The 23,102-nt window shown below is 38.9% G+C and overlaps 1 protein-coding gene and 1 non-coding gene across 2 annotated transcripts; both read right to left on the reverse strand.

Annotated features, from left to right (window-relative positions):
• Positions 1–1,120: 1,120 nt before the first annotated feature.
• LOC142180882 (uncharacterized) lies at positions 1,121–22,878 on the reverse strand. The gene is made up of 2 exons (XM_075252984.1): positions 22,791–22,878; positions 1,121–1,599 (listed from the first exon to the last, which is right to left on the reverse strand). Exons 1-2 carry the CDS (start codon positions 22,876–22,878, stop codon positions 1,121–1,123), a joined length of 567 nt encoding a protein of 188 aa, XP_075109085.1.
• On the reverse strand, positions 12,494–12,565 carry TRNAG-UCC (transfer RNA glycine (anticodon UCC)). The gene has a single exon. It is a non-coding gene; the product is annotated as a tRNA-Gly (tRNA).
• Positions 22,879–23,102: the final 224 nt, after the last annotated feature.

Consider the following 23,102-nt stretch of genomic DNA (forward strand, 5'->3'; position numbering starts at 1 on the left):
TAGAAATGGTAGGTAGTGTATGAGTGTCCTTTACTGCAGGGCTTATACTATTCTTCTTCAAACAGCTTGGGCATATGATGTACATCCCATCTTTCACTCTACCAATCACTAGAGGTCTCTTCATTGAAGGGGACTGCAGTATACACCGATGTTTGACAAAAGCAACGAGACAATTAAGGTGAGAGGCCAAAGAATGAACAGAGATCAAATTGTATCTAAAAGTAGGAACAAACATCACTATATCTAGAGTGATCTTAGAAGTGAGAGTCACACTACCAATTTCTGTCACCTTTACCTTGTAGCCATTTGGAAGTATACCTAACAGGGGATAGGGCAAGCTTATTATGTTGGTTAGTAAGGATCTGTTAAAGGTCATGTTGGTTGATGCCCCTGAATCTATAATCCATGAATTAGCTCTCTTCTTGAAATATTTACATGACAGTTTACCAAAGTCAATTGAGGAAGTACAAGCTATCATACCTGCAAAGTTTGTTGTTCCTGATGTAATGTTGGTTCCAATTGCATAGTCTCCTCCTCCTCCTGATTGAAACTATTGTAATAGGTTCACCAACTGGATATACGCCTCTTGGGTAAGACTTACATTCTGAGTATTGTCTTGACTAGCACACTTCTCAGTCTCAGCATGTTGAGTGTCAGTAGTTGCTATATATGCATTGGCCACTGTTATGTTGCCTTTACTTAATTTGTTACTATGATTGTTGCTTGAATTGTAGTTATAGTTGAAATTTTGTCTAGCATTTTGGTTGAAACTGCTTTGATTTATGTTTGGATTCTGATTCTGGCCAAAGCTCTATGGGTATCCATGAAGTTTGTAACATTTCTCTTTAGTGTGTCATGGTCTCTTACAATAGTCATAGAAGGTCCTAGTCCTGTTGTTATGATTGTTGCTGGGAGAATAGTTTGTTCTGAATGTCCCAGGTCAGATTGTGCTAGCATCCAGGGCTGATGACTCCAGAGCTAAGTGGCCACTTGGTTTAATTTCTCTCTGCCTTTCCTCTTGGATCAACGAAGAAAATACCTGGGCAGTTGAAGGAAGAGGATTTATCATCAATATGCTGCCTCGAACTATAATGTATGTCCCATTCAATCCCATAAGGAATTATATCAGTTTCCTATCATGTTCAGCCTTATGCATGCTCTCCTTAGCTCCACATGAGCAGTTGCAAGTGCAATGAGATTTGGCAATCAAGGTATTGAGTTCCTCCCAAAACTTTTTCATTTTTGTGTAATAGCTGGTGACATCAAGGGCTCTTTGAGATAGATCATTGATCTCTTTCTGAATTTGATACAGCTTTGTCCCATTTGTTTGGTCATATCGATCCTCAAGTTCTCTCCACAATTCGAATGCATCTGCTACATATTCAACATTGTCTGCAATTTCCTTGGCCAAGGAGTTTAGGATCCATGAAGTGACCATATCATCACACCTTTCCCATAGGCGAAATTTTGATGAATCTGGATCTAGTCTCTTGCACTCTTTGTTGATAAATCCCAACTTATTCTTCACAGATAATGCTCGCACCACACCTCTTCTCCACGATCTATAACCAAAGCCATCAAATGGAACAGGAACCAAAGCTACTCCAGGATTGTCAGATGGATGAATTTACAAAAGACTATTTATATCAAAACCTAACTGATTAGGAGACTCAGTCATAGTCGGTATTGATTAATTATCATCTTCACCAGTACTCATTTCGTACACTACAGAATTTCTAAGCAACTGGGGGCTAGAAAAATGATGATTAAGAATTTAGCAATAATTCACAAACAGCTACAGATTCAGAAGTAAATCATAACCCGTCCTCACGACTACTGCTCGAAATTAATGGAGAAATGAATTGCATGTGTGCAATCTAGTTCAAATCGTCACTGACGGAAGTAGAACCAGTAGATTCTGTGAGGCGAGTCCAAAATTGATGCTCCTTGCTCTGATATCATATTAGAATTGATCAATGGAACAGTAATTCGAAGCTTTGCTGAGCTTCGATGGTGAGCTTCAATGGTGAGACAATCGTGTCCTTCATGCCATGAAAGGTCACAGTAAGAGAAGAGAAAGGAATGAGAGAAGTTTCCAGAATTTCTCAATTGAATTAAGGAGAAAGAATGAGTAGAACCTCTACTATATACAATTGAACAACTAAGCTAATTAACTAACTAGGTCGGCTGACTAACTTCTTAACTACTTAGCTGATTGGTACAACTGTCAACTATAACTAACTAATGACTCCACTAACTCCTAATTAACTGATCAATACACATAATTAGGAGTTAGGGGAGTCACTAGGAGAAATGAACAAAACGCGCTTTACCTTAATGTCCCAAACGGATGTTAAGGTAAAGCGCGGTTTAAAATCGCATTTTATATAGTTTGGTCACTAAGTTCTTTTTTCACTTATTTCGGTATTTTGAGTCCAAAAAGACCACAATTGGGTTTCGGACTCATCATGTATGTGACCTATTAATTTAAGACAAAGTTTATAACTTCAGACACAAAATTTTACAACTTTAAACTAGTGATTTGAAATTATTCCAAAGTGAATAGACATGCAAATTTTTTGAATTTAAGGCATGACTTAAACAGCGGTTCCATAATCAAATATTAGTGCATTTAGCCACAATAATTTGATCGTTTCCTTTGTAATGGGTGTGCATCTTCAAGATCATCCAAAGAACAAAGATCACTTGGTAGAAGTTTAAAAAATTCTCTGAAACCGACTGTTAAAAGCAACCAAAAATTAAATTGCTTGTTAAATGCAAATGGTGACAAAAGGGACTATTCTTATAGGAGTCAAAACTAAACGATTAGATTAAGATATATCCTTATGTCACCATGTTTTTGTTGTTTGGCATTATTTTATCGAACTTCCTTATGTTAAGTTTGTATGTTGACATTTTAAAAACTGTGCTTGCGCTTTTGCATTTATTTCATAAGATTAGAAATAATACTAAGGGTTTGCCATTAACCAAAACTTTTTTATATACACAATTAGGTAAGGGTGGCAAGTGGGCCGGTTAGGCCCAGGCCCGATCCAGGCCCGCGAGCCCGTATGGATAGTGGGCCTAAATAGGCCTAACCGTTTAAGCCCGGGACCAGGGGCTTGAGGCCCAAGTGGGCCGGTTCATTGAAGAAACCCGTTAGGCCCGGGACCGGGTCCTAAGTGGGCCGGTTCAACCGGTCATAAACGGGCTCAAACGGGCACAACGACTACTTTTTTTGAAAAAAAACCGTTGCAACATTTAAAAAATGGCCGTTGGCCTGCAAAAATAGCCGTTTGGGCTTTCTAAAATAGCCATTTAACTCCCCCCCCCCCCCCCAACTTTGTTTTAACCTCAAAGTTTTTATAATTACACTTTTTCCCTATTTTCAACTATAAATACCTCCTCATTCTTTCATTTTTCTCACAAAATCATCAATCTCTCTCATTTCTCAAACTCAAATTGAAGTATTCAAGTCTTCACTCATCTCTCATTTCGCAAACTCAAATTCTTAATTCTACTTAACTCATGCTTGGTAATTCTAGATTGCGCCCATTTGTTTTGGAACACTTTAATGTGGTAGAATAAAATGAAGAAGTTTACATAATAAAGTGCAAGAATTGTGATCGAGTCTACACTCCTCGTCCAAAGTTGGAGGGCACAGGCTGTTTAAGGAGGCATATAAAGAGTTGTCTTGCGCGTTCACCAGACATTTGTATTTAACATTTTAAGTTGATTTGAGACAAATTGTGTTATTTTAAAATTATTAGACGTATTATGCTTAATGTTTTAGTTTGTTAGATTAATTTGAAGTATTATGTTGAAGGCATTGAACTTTAATTTGAAGTATTAAATGTAAACTTTAATTTGCAATTTTAATGCCGAGTTCATCTTAAACTTTATATATATATATATATATATATATATATATATATATATATACGTCTTAATATAGCTAATATTATATCGAAATTCGGTTGGCTTTTAGAACAACTCTAGGTACGTTCGAGGACGAACGTGTGTTTAAGTGGGGGAGGATGTAACGACCCGATCGGTCGTTTTGGGATTTTGCACTTTGTTCGTCAGTTCTCGGACATAACTTGCCCCGTGTGATATATTATGACTTATGTTAATCGTTGGTTATGGTTTTCGGGATAATTGGAATGAAATTGGAAGAACAGTTACTAGTTTAAAGCTTAAAATTTGAAAGGTTTGACTAAGATTTGAACTTGTTTGTATATGATCTCGGATTGGAATTTTTATGATTTGGTTAGCTCCGTTGGGTGATTTGGGACTTAGTAGCGTGATCGGAATGCATTTTGGAAGTCCGTGGAAGGTTCATGCTTGAATTGGCGAAATTGAGATTTCGGCGTTTTCCGGTTGATAGGTGAGATTTTGATATATAGGTCGGAGTGAAATTTTGATAGTTGCAGTAGCTTTGTTGTGTCATTTGGGATGTCTGTGTAAAGTTTCAGGTCATTCGGACATGGTTTGGTTGGGTTTTTTTTATCAAAAACAGAATTCAGAATATTTTAGGAAAAATTTGGCTTGAATTCGATATGTCCTGGTTGATTTGATATTGTTTGAGGTGTTTTGAAGGTTGGTACAAGTTTGTATGAGGTGTTGGGTTATGTTTGTGCTTTTGGTTGAGGTCCCGGGGGCCCCGGGGGCCTCGGGGTGATTTCGGATGGTTGTCGAAAGAGTTTGAGATTTTGAGAAGTTGCAGATTTTACTGCTTCTGGTGTTTCCGCACCTGCAGATTGGGGACCGCAGGTGCGGTGCCGTAGATGCGGAAATGGTGATCGCAGAAGCGGCTAAATGTCAGGGACGCAGGAACCGCAGATGCGGTTTTTGGACTGCACCTGCGAATGCGCAAATGCGAAATTGGCATCGCAGATGCGATTTTGGCTGAGTTAAGTGAAAGCCGCAGAAGCGGCTCATTGGTCGCAAATGTGGTACTGCAGATGCGGCTGAATCACCGAAGATTCGAAAATGACTGGGGTCAGAATGTTATATTTTCTCCTTCGTGATTTTAGAGAGTTTTCACCATATTTCATTTGGAAGAAAGCTTGAGAGAGCTAATTGAAGAGGGAATTCAAGAGGATTTCGTGGAGGTAAGATTTTTGGACCCTAAACTTGTTTCTATGATGACTTTTAACATTTTGAGCTTGAAATCTATGGGAAATTAGTAGCAAAATTAGAGAAATTAGGGATTGAAATTGGAGAGTTAAATTGGGAATTTGAGGGGCCATTTGAGGTCCGATTTTGATGTTCTTGGTAAGTATAGACTCGTGAGAGGAAGAAGATTCCATTGATGTTAATTTTATCGAGTTCCGAGACGTGGGCCTGAGGGCCGAGTTGGAGCAATTTCGTGATTTTTTATGCAAATTGGATATTTTCGAGTGGGCTTTATTCCTTTAGCATATTCTAATGGTTATGTACTGATTGTGGCTAGACTCGGAGCATCCGGAGGTCGATTCGTAAGTTCAAAGGCATCGCGGGCTAGAGTTTGGACCGGATCGAGGTAAGTAATAATTGTAAATGCTGTTATGAGGGTTTGAAACCCCGGATTTTGCATTGTTGTGCTACTTGAGGTGACACACACGCTAGATGACGAGCATAAAGTCGTGTACCGTTGGGGATTGTGACTTGGTCCATCCCGTACAACTGCTAAGTCGCATATTTGATTTGAAAATCTTATAATATTCCATGTTTTAGAGATTGATATTGTATTTGGGCGGTATGCCATGTTTGGGGCCTTGTGCCGACCTATTGAGACCCTTAGGGGCATTTTGATTATTTTCCTCACTTTACTTGCTAGAAGTCAATCCTCTGTCATGTTTTACCTGTTTAAATGTTTAAAACAGGTTTTATTACTCTACTCCTAATTGTAAAAATTGGTTGGGTTGAGATAGACCGAGGGTCTGATTGTGAGGTTGATGACTGAGATAGACCGAGGGTCTGATTGTGAGGTTAATGACTGAGAGAGGCCGAGGGCCTGGTTGTGAGGATTATATATTTATGGATCGGGCTGCACGCCGCAACAATATATATATATGTATGTATATGGATCAGGGTTGCATGCCGCAACAATATATATATTGGATCAGGCTGTGCGCCGCAGCGATATAGCGCTTGGGCTGTAGGAGCCCCTTCGGAGTCTACACACGCCCAGTAAGTGTCGTCGATGAGATATATGGATCGGGCTGCACGCCGCAACGATATATGGATCGGGCTGCACGCCGCAGCGGTTATGATATGGTACCTATTGAGCGTGAGTGCTGAGTATGAGCTCTGATTGCTGAGAGTTGAGTCATGAGTGAGTGAGTGGCTTGCCTGAGGGGCGATAGATATATACATACACATGAGTGATGCTTTGCCTGAGCGGTCTGTTTATGAACTTATTGATTTTACTCTTCTTTAAGTGAGTTTCTATCGAATATGTTGATTTATTGACTGCTTTCACTCATCTTTATACTGAGCCTCTGTCAAAACGTTGAATAAATATTTTTTTAAACAACTTTCATTTAAGCTGGGATTTATGAGATGTTCAGAACTTAATAGCCGATGTGGCTTCTGTTATTTCCACTGAGATTTTCTTGTTATAAGGTATTTATGACACCTGTTTTGCCCGAGGGGCCGTTTACGAACTGTGTTTTGCCTGAGGGGCCGATTATGGTTTTCATCTCTTTTATTATAAATGGTATTGAACCACTACTGAAACTGTTCGAAGGTATTTTAAATGATTTTTACCAAACACTGGATTTAAAATGAGACGATTGACTCGTATTCTGATTTGAAAGCCTGTTGTGCTTATTGAGTTTATCATAACTGTGGATTCATCGTTTCCTACTGCTCAGTCTTTATTTACTCTTATTACTTACTGGGTTGGAGTACTCACATTACTTCCTGCACCTCGTGTGCAGATTCAGGTATTTCGGAACCTGATAGCGGGTATTGGTTGCTCAGACGCGGAGTCATCAGAGTTAGCAAGGTGGTTGCACGACGTTCGCAGCACTGCTTCCTTCCTCTCATTTTCATTTATGTACACAGTACATTTTGACTGTTTTTGCTGTATTCAGACCTTGGTAGATGCTCATGACTAGTGACACCCCGATGTCGGGCTTGTATGTTATTTCTGCACTATTCATTCAGACTTATATTACAAAATATTATTTAATTAAAGGCTTAAAAATGACTCTTAATGATTAAAGGGTTAATATGGGTGTTGTGTCGGTTGGCCTTGTCTTCACGAGAGGTGCCATCACGACTGGGCCGTATACAATCTTATATAAGGCAATATACTATATAAGGCAATTTTTTGTAAATTATCTAAATTATGTAGTATATATATATATAATTTACAAGAAATTGTCTTAGATTAAAAAAAAATAATAAAAATAGTATATACTATATAAATTGCTTATATATATATATATATATATATATATATACTTACGCTATACTATGCACTAAGTATAAGTGTATTAGGTAATACTGTATCGAATATAGCTTATATATATATATATATATATATATATATATATATATATATATATATATATATATATATATATATACTATATCTATATCTATAATATATATATGGGCCTATATGTACGTCCTATTTTTTAAATTTTTTTGTAAATTATATATCTTATATATTATATATACTATATCTATATCTATAATATATATATATATATATATATATATATATATATATGTCCTTAGAAAACATTTTGAAAATAGACACACACACACACACACACACACATATATATATATATATATATATATATATATATATATATATATATATATATATATATATATATATATATATATATATATATATATATATATATATATATATTATATACTATACTAGTATACTATATATACTACAAAATAAGATTTTTCAAAATTTAAAATGAGGGCCCCACCCCCAATGACCACCAACGGCCATATTGCACAAATAGCCTTTTTTCAATTTACAAAACTAACCTTCTCTAACACTATAAATACCCTCTCCCTCTTCTTCATTTCAATACTCAATACTCATTTCTCAATCTCTCAATCTCCAATTTTCAAGAATTCAAGTCTCAATCTTAATTTTCAAGTTACATCATGCCTCGTTCGGAAAGAGTGCGCTTATTTGTTTCGCACTACTATGAAGTGCTTGAAGAAAATGAAGAAAGCCAAATATTAAAATGCAAGAACTGTGGAAGAGTCTTAAATTTTCGTTCAGGGTGTACCACAGACATTTAAATATATATATATATATATATATATATATATATATATATATATATATATATATATATAATATATATATAAGCTATATAATTTACAAAAAATTGCCTTAGATAATTTTTTTTTTTTAAAAAAAGGCCAGGCCCACTTAGGCCCGTCTGGACCCGCCACTTAGCCCGGGGCCATTAGTTCGTGGGCCCGGTCCCGGTTCAGTTACATCCTAAAGCTCACGAAGCCCAGAACCGTTTAAGCTCGGCCCACGAAGTCCGGGCCCACATAGAACCGGTCCACTTAGGACCGGCCCACGAGGCCCGTTTAGGCCCGGATCCGGACCGTTTGCCACCCTTACAATTAGGTAGTGTGAGGAGCCTAATAAGGTCTTTCACAGGAAAGGAAAGCATCAAAAAATATGGAAATAAGTTAAGCCGGATTTCTAGTGATTATCCAAGAATTTTAATGTTTGAATCGAGGTTTCAAACGGTAAAGCTTATCTGATTTTATTTATTTTAGAATTTTTTCTCGAATATATCATGAATTTTCTAGAATATTATTAAGGATCTCATCGAAAACTTACACCAGCTAGAGAAAGAATAAATGAATTTTGTAGTGATTGCAGATTTACATCATGATGTTATTTTACTTTGTTATCTAAAGCTTAGCAAAATGAATAAACAGCTCTTTCAACTTTATGATTACTTAATATGAAAGGCTCATTCGCAGAAATAGGTTGATTCAAGGTCGATGTTCGTTGTCCTAAATCGCACACAAGTACATACCATCAATCAATTAATAAAGAGTGAGTGGGGTATCGTTTCCACGAAGATTTGTAATTAATTATCAATTAAATCAAGCGAATTCTAATTTATCGAGTCAAGAATAATTTCAAGAGATATTTTGTTTGATTAATTATACTAACTACAGTTGCGATTAACAGCTTGTTTGGATGATTGTTACTCATTGTATCATATTGTCCTATTATTCCAAAACAATATTTGTTTTGATTTTTTCATTAAAATTGGTTGTATTGTATTGTTAAATTTATTATTCCGGAACAGTGAAAAGTCCCTTTTTTTAAACAATCGATTTGGTCTAGTGGGATTATATCCTATTTTTCTTTCTAATTATGCCCTAACTTATTACTTCATAATTCTATTTTACCATTTACCTTTTTTTTAAAACTCGATATCCCACCTATAATCTACTTTGTCTTCATCCCTTTTTTCCACAACTTCTGCCCCTTCCAACTCCAACATAGAATTGCTAACTTTGTGAGAATTTGCATGAATTTAATTGCTTAATCTATTTATAAGACATGTTTGGTGATAAATTAGTAGAAAGAGGTTTTCTAAAATTATATTTTTTACGCAATTCTTAATAAATTTAATATTTAAACAATTGAGGGTATTTTAGTAAACTTATCAATTACAGTACAGTACGATATAGTCAAACCAAATAGCAAAATGTTATTTAACAACAGTAAACAATACAATCTATTCAAATATTTTATTTATAAAACAATACAATACAATACAATACAACACAACACAATAAATTGTAAAACGATGACTAACAACCATCCAAACAAGCTGTAAAAGAAAAACTAATTAACTAGCACATTTAGCACACACATTTTTATTCAATGAGAAATAATATTCCAAGGTTATGGCTGGCTAACAATCCTGTTGAATTCTTCAATCAACTCGACTTATTAATTTATATGGGTTATTAACCTGCCTGCAAGGACAATAATACTCGTAGAAATTTGACAACTTCTACTTGCCTCTTCAATTTATTCTGAACCCTATATTTCTATGAGATTAGAGATAAAAAGAATGCATTCACATTTCTTGCACAATTGGCTAAGCACGGCAAATAGGTATATTTCTATCCGTATTCGCAAGTCAATTACCCAATGAATAGGTTCAAGATCACGCTCTATTCAATCCTATTGCAATCAAGATTACCTCTTTCAAGTTTAATTCAAGATTCATATATAATATTTCACTGTTAGCTACACAGTAAAATAATTAAACTCTGGATATAAATATACAACCCAATATGATAAATTAACTCATCAAATCAATATTCGAATATCAACATTCATGTAAAACCTAACCCCAGAATAAACAAGTTTGCTCACGCATAGTCATGGTAGCAATCTCAAAGACAGATTCCGTACTTTGTGATTGCTTTTCTCTGCTTTCAAGTGTGCTAGATGAGCAAAAAAAAAGCGTTTTTGGCTTATATATTGCGCCGAATTTAATCCATTTAAAAGTTGGATTGATTTGGGCTAAATATAACCCAAATTGAAGGGAAAATGGGTATGTTCCCTTTAAAAGTTGCAGGCAAGGAAAGACAAAATGGATTCCTTTTTATTTTATTGTCTTTTGCATGTTCCTCTATTGGTTGTAATTTTTGCACCGACTGATTCTCATTTCTGTGTAAAGCTAAGATAAGGCCTGGCCAAAAATCTTATGTTGTGAATTAGCTAGATATTAAACATACTAAAATGGCAAATTAAAGAACATGTACCAAAAATCTTATGTTGTGAATTAGCTTGATATTTTGCAAAAAGGAACCAAATTTTATTATAGTTTTAGCCTCTAAGGATAATACAAAGTAGTGATAAAGTACCAATCAGGAAAAACTTCTATGGCATTAAATTATATACACTGACATAGAAAGAGTTTTTATTATATCTACCATGGCATTGACTTGATAATAACTTTATCTACAAGGGCTTGATTCACTGCTTGTCAAAGAATCTTTGGGAATTGATTGCTTTGATCTAAAATTATCCACAATCACAAACAACACACACTTGGCTGAAAGATATCAAAATACTGAACAGATGATCAAGATTCAAGCATGTTGCTTCAACCAAAGAAGTGGTTTAATTTGCTTGTTTATGTAGAAGGCTCATACTTAACTAGATTTCAGTGTCTGTCCAGGTTCTCCTCCAATATACTGGGAAAACACTATGCGCACGAGAAACGTGGATTATCGGTACGTGGCCGAGGGAGTGATAATTGAACATTCGGGTTGTTCAAGTGTGATAGTCACAAAATTTGGTGACAGTTTAAGGACAGTGCTTACAATTACACAAATGGAAGAAGTTTATAGCATCGATGATGATTGCATATATAGTGTCTATGGACTTTCTGTTGACACTTTCATTCCACCGGATGAATTGGAAATGGACTATCCTGAAGGAAGTCTTGATTGGAGGTCTCTGTTATATCAAGTTGTATACGGTCAAATTCGGGCTTGCCCTTTTCGTGACAGGCCAAGATTCGACCCCATGCTATATCGGACCGTGGTGTGAAGATAGATCATCGAGCTCGAGACCCTGAGACCGATTAAGATCAAGGCCAACCAAAACCAAGATCAATCAAGATCGAGATCGACACCGAATAAGCTGGAGATCGAGGGAAGCTTATTGAGTCGAATAACGGAAAGACGAAACATACGCAATCGGGCGAGGATCACAGCGTGAATCCCGGCACGTATCAAGAAAAAGCCAATTAATTAGCCAATCATGGGATTTCTTACTGTATTTAGAATTGTATTAAGAGTAGGACTCCCCTACTATATAAAGGGGGTCTATGATCATTTGTAAACATCATCATATTCACGCTACATAAAGCAATATACTATCTTTCTCTTAAGCTCTCAATACTTTGTCACTTTGTTCTTATTTACCAATGGAATATTCGTTTGATTCGAAGGCGACCTAGCTCGAGAATCAAAGCTATACATTTCCTTTGGTTTGCTTTATTTTTATTTGCAGTTAATTTTAATATCAATATTCCGTTCTTTCTCAGTTTATGCCAAGCAAAATCACGTGTCCTTAAAACCAAAATATAAGTTCAATTGTTATCCGTTTTTAGGGTAAACACAAGCAGAAATCAATTCATCTTCATTGATATTACGTCTGATATAAATATTGACATACACACTGAGTGATTGAGCAACAGGTCCTTATTTTCGCGTTTACATGCCGCTGCACATATTGAACTTTTGAAGAATGGCCTTCTTTTTCCATGACTATAAAAATCATTTGGTAGATTTTTTTTTTTCCTTTGCGTCCTGTAAATACACCCCACCTCCAGAATCATGAATATAAAAAATCTAATGATCTGTGCCTCCCTCAAGGGACAGTTTCGAGGCATGCAGAATGAAATAGATGAAGGAAGAAAATTTATTTAAAATTTTACAAACGCAATATAAAAGAACATGCGTCTGCCGGGAGTCAAATCCGGGTCTATTGCTTGGAAGGCAATTATCCTAACCGTTGGACTACAAACGCTTGCTGTCAGGCGTCTCAAAATAATTTTACATATTATTGGAATACTACTTCTAACGTATCTTTCCAACACAAATTATACCGTATTTCTTTTAGGATCATGACTTTTTATACAAGAAAGTACGACTAACAAGCTATTTTGAGGAATGCCGACACAAACATGTGCCTCTCTCTAGAAAAAAGTGATGGTTCTGTGTTAGAATGACTACTTTGCATCTTAGATGTGTAAGTTTGTCTCTCGTTAAACTCTTCATATCTCTATCTCTTATACGGCCTCCCGCTAGCATAAACTAAAAAACGGAAAAGGGTCAAAAATGTCCCTGAACTATTGAAAAATGTTTAAAAATAACCTTCATTCACCTATTGGTCTAAAAATACCCTTTCATCCACCTTTTTGGTTTACTTATGCTTTTTGACCGTTAGGTCAATGTTGAATTAAAAATAATAATTATTTAAATTCCACATGGCAACTTCTTATTGAGCAAAATTAAAACATGTAACACAGTAGAAAGACCCACCCATATCTACTAATTTTTCGTACTAACCCGCTTCAAATACTAACCCGACCCAAATAAAAAGTTCTACTAAAATAAAGAGGCCCCAAAATCTACCAAAATCGTTACATAGAAAGTTATATGATTCCAAAATCTAAAAAGTATATCATTACAAACTCGTCGCTACATCAAGTGAGCTCCATGAAGATTGATATTTTTCTCCAAGTGTTCTAAAAAGGTTAAGATCCAGTTCCTCAATGCTTGGAAAAGAAGAATATCCGGAAGCACCTCCTTGGGAACTTACTCATATAAGCTCTTTACTAGCAGCACATCGTTTAGGAAGAACAAATTGGTAATGTTTTCACGCGGGGCATCTTTTTATTTTTTTATTTTGAACTTTTTATTCGGGTCAGGTAGTGTTGGGGCAGGTTCGCCCGGAAAACGAGTAGATATGAATAGGTCTTTCTAATAGGTTAGATGTTTAAATTTCGACCAATAAGAAGTTGCCACGTGGAATTTAAATAATTATTTTTAAAATTCAGCATTGACCTAATGGTCAAAGGGTATAAGTGAACCAAAAAGGTAGATGAAGAGTTATTTTTAGCCCAATAGGTGAATGAAAGTTATTTTTAAACTTTTTTAATAGTTCACGAACATTTTTGACCTTTCTCCGAAGAAAAAAAAATGAGCACACACATACACTGATACACATACCCCTATTACTGGCTATGAGCCAAAGATTTTAAAGTTAGAGGAGTTCCCACTTCCCAGCAACCAGGATAAGCTTCCAGCTGCTTTGAACTATATGTCTTGATGTATTTTTATGTAATTATCAGAACCAAGTTTGAAGCTCGTATTATTTGCACTAACAAAGTTGCCTCTGTAGTCCAACGATTAGGATAGTTGCCTTCCAAGCAATAGACCCGGGTTGGACTCCAGGCAGAAGCATTTCTCCTTGTAGAGCTTTCTTCCTTTATTTTGAAGGGGTGCCCTTTTTTGGTCACGGTTCAAGCTGCGGATATGATACTTTAGACTAATTAGTTTCAATATTCTTATCATAGATGATAGATATCTCTTAAATCCAAAAATGAAAGAGTACAATCTTTAACATTTCTTTTAAAAGGATATGAAAATAGAAAGGACTCCATACATTTCTTAGTCAAAGGTGCTATTTCTAGTTATAACTCCACTACTTATGCATTAATTTCTAACATATCTTTCTGCACACCATTGTCACACCCTTGCTTCTTATACATAATCATTAACATTGTCATACGCACAGTTGAATAATTTAGTAAGAACAATAAAAGTATTACCGCTATCTTAGCCATGAGTCAAAAAGTGTGAAGAAGTTTGACTGTTTTGAGGGGGAAAAAAGAGAAGTTTTTATGTCATTCTCCTAACTTTCATCTCCTCTTACTTCCCTTAAGTAGACATAAGCCAAACCCTCTTTTTCTGAAACCCCCTTCACTCTTTTTCTTCCTCTTATATCAACCCAACTCATTAGATTGTACAAATCATTTACTTAGTTGAATTGCTTTTGAATTTCTTTTCTTTAGGGAGCCAAAAAGTAGTGATTAGGTATGCAAGCCATGTTAATTTTCACCTCATAGCTATAATCTGTAGTTTTTTTTTAAAATCTAATTAAATAAAGATGCGTGAATGGAAAATAAAAGGAAAAGATTTGGACGGAAACGAAAAGTTTGAAGTGTTCCTTTTACTAAGACACTTTATCATTCATCGGAAAAAGGAAAGAAAATCTTTGTGCTTGTATAGAGGAGCACATCTTCGAGCTCTTAAAGAGTCGAGAAGAAGTGGTGTCTCGCGTTGTTATCGTCGTCGCTCGCTCGACTTTGGCTTCGACATGTTTTTCCATTATTTATTTTCTTGGCATGAAAGTTTAATAAATTCGCAGGTTAAAATAATAATTCCCAAACGGTAACGATCCGATTTTCGAAATTGAATGCAACAGAAATTTGAAAAAATTTCTAGCCAAATAGACACCTAAATTCGAAGGCATCCAACTGGTTGGCTATAAATTCTGTGGCTTGGCCTCGTTTTTTCACCACCGAATTTGAAAAACTCTCCCCTCTCTCTTCTGAATTCTACATTGATTTTCAAAGCAAAACGTAAGCATTTCGTGTGATTTGCTCTGCCGTTTGAGTTCGCTGAAGTTTTGTGATTTGAAGTGCCGCTATCACAGAATAGTTATTCAGTTCTATCCTGGGAAGATTAATTTGAAACCTTGGGCAAATGTGAGGGGATTAAATTCTTTAAGGACGCACAAGAAACTTGTGGGCTCGGAATTTTCTGTTTTAGTTTTCTTAAGCTAACATCTTCTAATTTTCTGGTTTTGATACATAATACTAACAAGCTTAAGGAATTTATTTTATTTCTGTGTTCATCTTACTTTCTGGTTTGGAGAATAAAATCCCATCGATTTTCTACTCCCGTTTTGAAGATTAAAATATTCAAAATTTCTACTCCAGTTTCAGATTAAAGTCTTTGTGACTTTCTACTCAATCCGAGATTAAAATCCTTGTGATTTTCTACTCGGTTATTTGTATTCGGTTTGAAGATATAAAAACTTCACCGACGTACTAATTATGTGTCACGACCCCAACCCCGATCGTGATGGCGCCCAACACACTGCTAGGCAAGCCTGACCAACTAACAATCCTAATCAGTTTTCTTATAGAAATCATTATCAGCCAACACAGTTAAATTGCTAAATTACCCTAATAAGAGTTTAAGACAACGAGTTATATATGCGGAAATTCAGATGATAATACTACTACATAGCCAATACAGATCTGGTGTCACAAGTCTCGAGCCTCTAGTACAAGTTTAACAGCCTAATACATAATTAGTCTAGGAAAATACGGATAAAACGAAAGGATAAAAGGGAGAGATCCGGGCTGCGGACGCCGTTCAGCTACCTCGATGCTCCCGTATATAAAATGATCGACTGAAACTCCTTACTCAGCCTCTGGAACAACTGGATCTGCATGCAAGGTGCAGGGAGTAATGTGAGTACTCCGACCCAGTGAGTAATAAGCATAAATAATGATTGAGAATAAGAAATCACGAAAAACACAGAGTAATCTATAATGCGACAGTTTTAAACAAGTAATATGAAAGCAATAAACCAATGGAAACGAAATATGGTAATGCTACAACAAATAAGCAGTTAAGTGACAGACATATAAAGAAAATCAACACATAGAACATTACCCTATAGTACCCGCTACGGCGTGTAGCCCGATCCATCTATTTCGTCGACGGCGCTCACTAGGGGTGTGTAGACTCTGGAAGGGGTCCCTTATGACCCAAGAGCAATATCAAGCCATGTAGTGACATCAAATCTGGGCCCTCGGCCTCATATCAATATCAGTATAACACTGCTGCGGTGCGCAACCCGATCCCATAGTATCCTCACATCTGGCCCTTGGCCGTACTCAGTCCAGAAATCATATAAGCCTCTCGGGCATTAGTAAAATAGTAGTTCTCAGCCCAAAACATCAATTAATATATCATTTTAGTTTCAAAACCGAGTAAAAGTGGCTGAGTTGTAGAACAGTGGAAAACAGTACGACTGCGTTCAAGTAGTAAATCAAAACAATGAAGAAATAGTGATAAAACTCCCCGGAGAGTTCAAATAGTTGGCACAAAGCCCAAATATGGCAATCAGTCCAAATAATGATAGTAACAAATAAGCTTTAATCCAATACGCGGTAAAAGCATCACTCAAGATGGACCAAGTCACAATCTCCAATAGTAAACGACCCCACGCTCATCATCAAGCGCGTGTCTCAACTCAATATAGAACTACGATGTGCAAATCCGGGGTTCCAAACCCTCAGGACATCATTTACATTCATTACTCACCTCGAACTGGCAAAAACTCTAGCTCGCTATTTCTTTGCCTCTCAAATCGGCCTCTTTGCGCATCGAATATGACCAAAACCAGAACGAGTACGTCACAATATGCTAAGGGAACAAAGCCCAAGCGAAAACAATCAAAAAAGTATCAAAAATCCCGGAATTAGCAAAACCCGAGCCCCAGGCCCACTTCTCAAAACTCAGAAATTTTCACATCATTAGATTCCTTATCACCCCACGAGTTCATACATACCAAAAGTTCTCAAATCCGACCTCAAATGGCCCTTCAAATCCCAATTTAAAATCTCAAAATCCCAAGCCCTAGTTTCTTCCATTTTTAGCTAAATTCCCATGAATTTCTAGGTTAATTTCACAATAGAATCACATTTTATGCTCATAAATCTTACCTCCAATCACTCCTCCTCGAATCCCCCTTCAATTTCCCTCAAAGAGCTCTGAAAATACTCAGCTATGGAGGAATAATGGCTCAAAATCGCTGATGAAATGTTTAATAAACTCACTGCCCCAGACATAACCGCATATGCGGACCAATAGCTGCTTCTGCGGTACCGCTTCAGCGGTCCTTTCTCCGCATTTGCGGAATTTCACTTACTGGGCCAACTCCGCATCTACGGTCTTTGCGCCGCTTCTGCGGCGTCGCAGGTGCGATCCCCCTTCCGCATCAGCGGTCCCAGGCCTTCCTCAGTTTTTCCGCTTCTGCGACCCAAACCCCGCATCTGCGATACCGCACCTGCGGTTCCCAAACCGCAGGTGCGAAAACACCACCAGCAGCAAAAAATCTGCTATCTCCCAAGTTCCAAAACTTCCCGTTAGCCATCCAAAATCACCCCGAGGCCTCCGGGACCTCAACTAAAGGCACCAACACAACCCAATACCTCATTCAAACTTGTTTCAATCATCAAAACACCTCAAATATTGCCAATTCCATCAATTCACATCGAATTCAAGCCTAAGTTTTCTAAAAACTTCTGAAATACGTTTTGGATAAAAAACACAACCAAACCACGTCCGAATGATCTGAAATTTTGCACACACATCCAAAATTACATAATGAAACTACAACAACTCTCGGAATTCCATTCCAACCCCCGAATCAAAATCTCACCTATCAACCGGAAATCGCCAAAATACTAACTTTGCCAATTCAAGCCTAATTCTATACCGAACCTCCAAAACCACTTCCGATCACACTCCTAAGTCACAAATCACCTCCTAAAGCTAACCGAGCCTTCAGAACTCACATCCGAGCCCTCTAACTCATAAGTCAACATCCGGTTGACTTTTCCAACTTAAGCCTTCTTAAAAGAGACTAAGTGTTTTATTTCTTACCAAAACCATACCAAACACAAATCAATCAACTCGACCACATAAAATACGGACAACGAAGCATAAAGAAGCAGAAATAGGGAAAACGGAGTGGTAATTCAAGAGATGACTGGCCAGGTCGTCACATCCTCTCCAACTTAAACAAAGGTTCGTCTTTGAATGAGTCAAGAAAGGTATCTGAAGCCTCAAATAGGTGAGGATATCTGTTCCGCATCTCCCGCTCGGTCTCCCAGGTAGCCTCCTCCACGGGCCGACCTCTCCACTACACTTTCACTGAAGCTATATCTTTTGACCTCAACTTCCGAACATGGCGACCCACAATAGCTACTGGCTCCACATCAAAGGTCAAATCATCATCCAACTGAACTGTGCTGAAGTCCAAAACATGAGATGGATCTCCAATATACTTTCAGAGCATAGAAACATGAAATACCGGATGCACACTCGACAAGCAGGGTGGCAACGCAAGCTTATAAGCCACCTCCCCAATCTTCCGAAGCACCTCAAAAGGCCCGATGAACCGCAGACTCAACTTACCTTTCTTTCCAAATCTCATGACACCCCTCATGGGCGAAACCTTCAGCAAGACCGTCTCACCAAACATGTAGGATACATCTCGAGCCTTCCGGTCCGCATAACTCTTCTGACGCGATGCGCTGTACAAAGTCTCTCCTGAATCACCTTCACCTTCACCTTCTCTAAGGCATCCTGAACCAAATCTGTCCCCAATAGCCTAGCCTCACCGGGCTCGAACCAACCAACTGGAGATCTACACCGCCTCCCATACAAAGCCTCATACGGAGCCATCTGGATACTCGACTGGTAGCTGTTGTTGTAGGCAAACTATGCAATTGGTAAAAACTCATCCCATGAACCTCCAAAATCAATAACACAAGCACGTAACATGTCCTCCAATATCTGAAAAGTACGCTCGGATTGTCCATCCGTCTGAGGATGAAATGCTGTGCTCAACTCCACCTGGGTACCCAACTCTCTCTGCACGGCTCTCCAAAACTGTGAAGTAAACTGAGTACCTCTATCTGAGATGATGGAAACCGGAACACCATGCAACTGAACAATCTCCCGGATATAAATCTCTACCAACCGCTCTGAAGAATAGGCAGTACACACAGGAATGAAGTGCGCGAACTTGGTCAGCCGATCCACAATCACCCAAATAGCATCAAACTTCTTCAAAGTCCGAGGAAGTCCAACCACAAAGTCCATAGTGACCCTCTCCCACTTCCACTCGGGAATAACCATTTGCTGAAGCAAGCCACCCGATCTCTGATGCTCATATTTCACCTGCTGACAATTGAGACACCGAGCTACAAATCCCACAATACTTTCTTCATTCTTCTCCACCAATAGTGCTGCCTCAAATCCTGATACATCTTCGCGGCACCCAGATGAATGGGATACCGCGAGCTGTGGGCCTCCTCCAGAATCAACTCTCTAAGCCCATCCATATTGGGCACATAAATCCGGCCTTGCATCCTAAACACACCATCATCACTGATGGTCACATCTCTGGCATCATCATGCTGAACCCTATCTTTAAGGACAAGAAAATGCGGATCATCATACTGGCGCTCTCTGATGCGATCATATAAGGAAGACCGAGAAACCACACAAGCCAATACCCGACTGGGCTTCGAAATATCTAGTCTCACAAAATGATTGGCTAAGGCCTACACACCAACTGCAAGGGGTCTCTCCCCAACTGGAATGTACGCCAAACTCCCCATACTCACTGCCTTCCGGTTCGAAGCATCGGCCACTACATTGGCCTTTCCCGGATGATACAGGATAGTAATATCTTAATCCTTAAGCAACTCTAGCCATCTCCGCAGCCTCAAATTAAGATCCTTTTGTTTGAACAAATGCTGAAGACTGCGATGATCGGTGAATACCTCACAAGATACGCCATACAAGTAATGCCTCCAAATCTTCAATGCATGAACTATGGCAACCAACTCCAAATCATGAACAGAGTAGTTCTTCTCATGAGGCTTCAACTGACGAGAAGCATAAACAATAACTCTACCCTCCTTCATCAATATACAACCAATCCAACTCTCGATGCATCACAATATACGGTATATGAACCTGAAGCTGATGGCAAAACCAATACTGGAGCTGTGGTCAAAGCTGTCTTGAGCTTCCGAAAGCTCTCCTTACACTCATCCGACCATACAAATAGAGCACCCTGCTGAGTCAACTTGGTCAAGGCGATGCAATGGATGAGAATCCCTGAACAAACCGGCGATAATAGCCTGCCAACCCAAGAAAGCTACGAATCTCTGTGGCTGAGGATGGTCTAGGCCAACTCTGAACCGCCTTTATCTTCTTCGGATCAACCTGAATACCCTCGCTGGACACCACGTGTCCCAAGAAAGCCACTAAAACGAGCCAAAACTCACACTTGGAGAACTTTGCATAAAACTTCTCCTCCCTCAATCTCTGCAATACAACTTGCAAATGCTCTGCGTGCTCCTCTTGAATACGCGAGTACACTAGAATATCATCAATGAATACAATAACGAACAAATCTAGATAAGGTCGAAATACACTGTTCATCAATTGCATGAACGCTGCTGGGGCATTGGTCAGCCCGAAAGACATGACAAGAAACTCATATTGACCATATCTAGTCCTAAAAGCAATCTTAAGAATATCAGCATCCCTGATCTTCAACTGGTGATAGCCCAAATGGAGATCAATCTTAGAGAACACCCTCGCTCCCTGAAGCTGGTCAAATAAATCATCAATGCGAGGCAAATGATACTTGTTCTTAATTGTTACCTTGTTCAATTGCCTATAATCAATGCACATTCTCATTGTGCCATCCTTCTTCTCCACAAACAGAACCGGCGCACCCCAAGGTGACAGACTAGGCCGAATGAACCCCTTATCTAGGAGTTCCTGAAGCTGCTCCTTCAATTCTTTCAACTCTGCTGGTGCCATACGATACGACAGAATAGAAATGGGGTGAGTGCCAGGCACCAGGTCAATACCAAAATAAATATCCCTGTCTGATGGCATGCCCGGTAAGTGTGTAGGAAAAACATCGGGAAACTCCCTCACAATTGGAACAGAATCAATGCTAGGAGTCTCAGCTCCAACATCCCTTACAAACATTAGATATGACAGACAACCCTTCCCAACCATACGCTGGGCCTTCAAGAAAGAGATCACTCTACTAGGAACATAATCAGTCACGCCATGCTACTCGATCTGTGGTACACCCGGCATAGCCAAAGTGACTGTCTTAGCATGACAATCTAGAATAGCATGACACGGAGATAACTAATCCATGCCTAAAATAACATCAAAGTCCACCATGCTCAATAGCAATAGATCAACTCGGGTCTCCAAACGCCCAATAGTCACAACACATGACCGGTACACACGGTCCACAACAATAGTACCACCGGGGTAGACACATGAACAAGTAAAGCAAGAAACTCCCAGGGCGTACCCAAATAATGAGCAAAATATGAGGACACATAAGAATAGGTGGAACAGGGATCAAATAATACAGAGGCATCTCTGTGGCAGACTGAAACAATACCTATAATGACAACATCTGAAGCAATAACATCTCCCCTGCCTAGAATAGCATGGAAATGAGCCTGGCCACCGCCTGATCGACCTCCCTTTGCGGGGCGACCCCTGGCTGCCTAACCTCCACCCCTAGCTGGCTGGGCGGGTGGTGAAGTAACTAGAATAGAAGTCGAGGACTGACCCCTCTGCTGAAACTGACCATCACGAAGTCGAGGGAACTGCCTCCTCATATGTCCAAACTCTCCGTACTTATAACAACTACCCGGTGCTGGAGATGGGGACTGAAGGGCACCCCTCGCACCAGAGTGATTAGCAAATAGACTCGACGTAGAATAACCCTGAGCTGATGGGGCATGAGATGAACTCTGAGCTGGGAGGGCGCTGAATGAAGGCTGGTCCTGCTGAGACCCATGATGACCAGGACCTGAAGATACCCCCCTGAAGCACCACTATAACTGCTCGATCCTCGAGGCTTCTTGGCCTCCCTATACTCTCGCTCCCGACGGCGAACCATCTCAATCTCACGAGCAATATCAACCACCTCCTCAAACGTAGCACCCAATACTCTCTCTCTAGTCATCAGAATATGAAGATGGTAGTTAAGGCCATCCACAAATCTCCCGATCCTCTCACAATCTGATGGAATCATCAAAATGGCATGACGAGCCAACTCAGAAAACCTCATCTCATACTGGGTCACGGTCATACCCCTTGCGTCAACCACTCAAACTGCCTACGCAGCTCCTCTTGGTAGGACTATGATACATACTTCTCCAAGAAGAGAGCGGAGAACTGCTGCCAAGAAAGGGGTGCTGCACCGATAGGCCTACGCCTCTCAAAATCCTCCCACCAAGTAAAGGCATCCCCCGAGAACTGAAAGGTGGTAAATGCCACACCACTAAACTCAAGACTACCTGTTGTACGGAGCATCCGCTAACACTTGTCAACCTCGCCCTCAGCACCACTGAACGACGGAGTCTGGAGCCTACCAAACCTCTCAAGACAACGCTGCTCATCATCCGGCATGGTTGGTACTACGAACTCCTAAACTAGCGCAACCGACTGAGCTGGAGGTGCCCCCTGCGTCTGTAGTCCTTTCACTACCTGCTTAGGTGTGTGAGCAGCGAGGGTCTGATTGCCTCCCCCGACCTTTGAAGTAGCTACTACGGTAGTGGCTGAAAATACCTGAGTCAGGCCAGTGCAAACTGATAAAATCTGTGCCAAGGCCTCCTGAAGTCCCAAAATCATGA

The sequence above is a fragment of the Nicotiana tabacum genome, chromosome 5, assembly GCF_000715075.1.
Source record: "Nicotiana tabacum cultivar K326 chromosome 5, ASM71507v2, whole genome shotgun sequence".
Lineage (NCBI taxonomy): Eukaryota > Viridiplantae > Streptophyta > Magnoliopsida > Solanales > Solanaceae > Nicotiana > Nicotiana tabacum.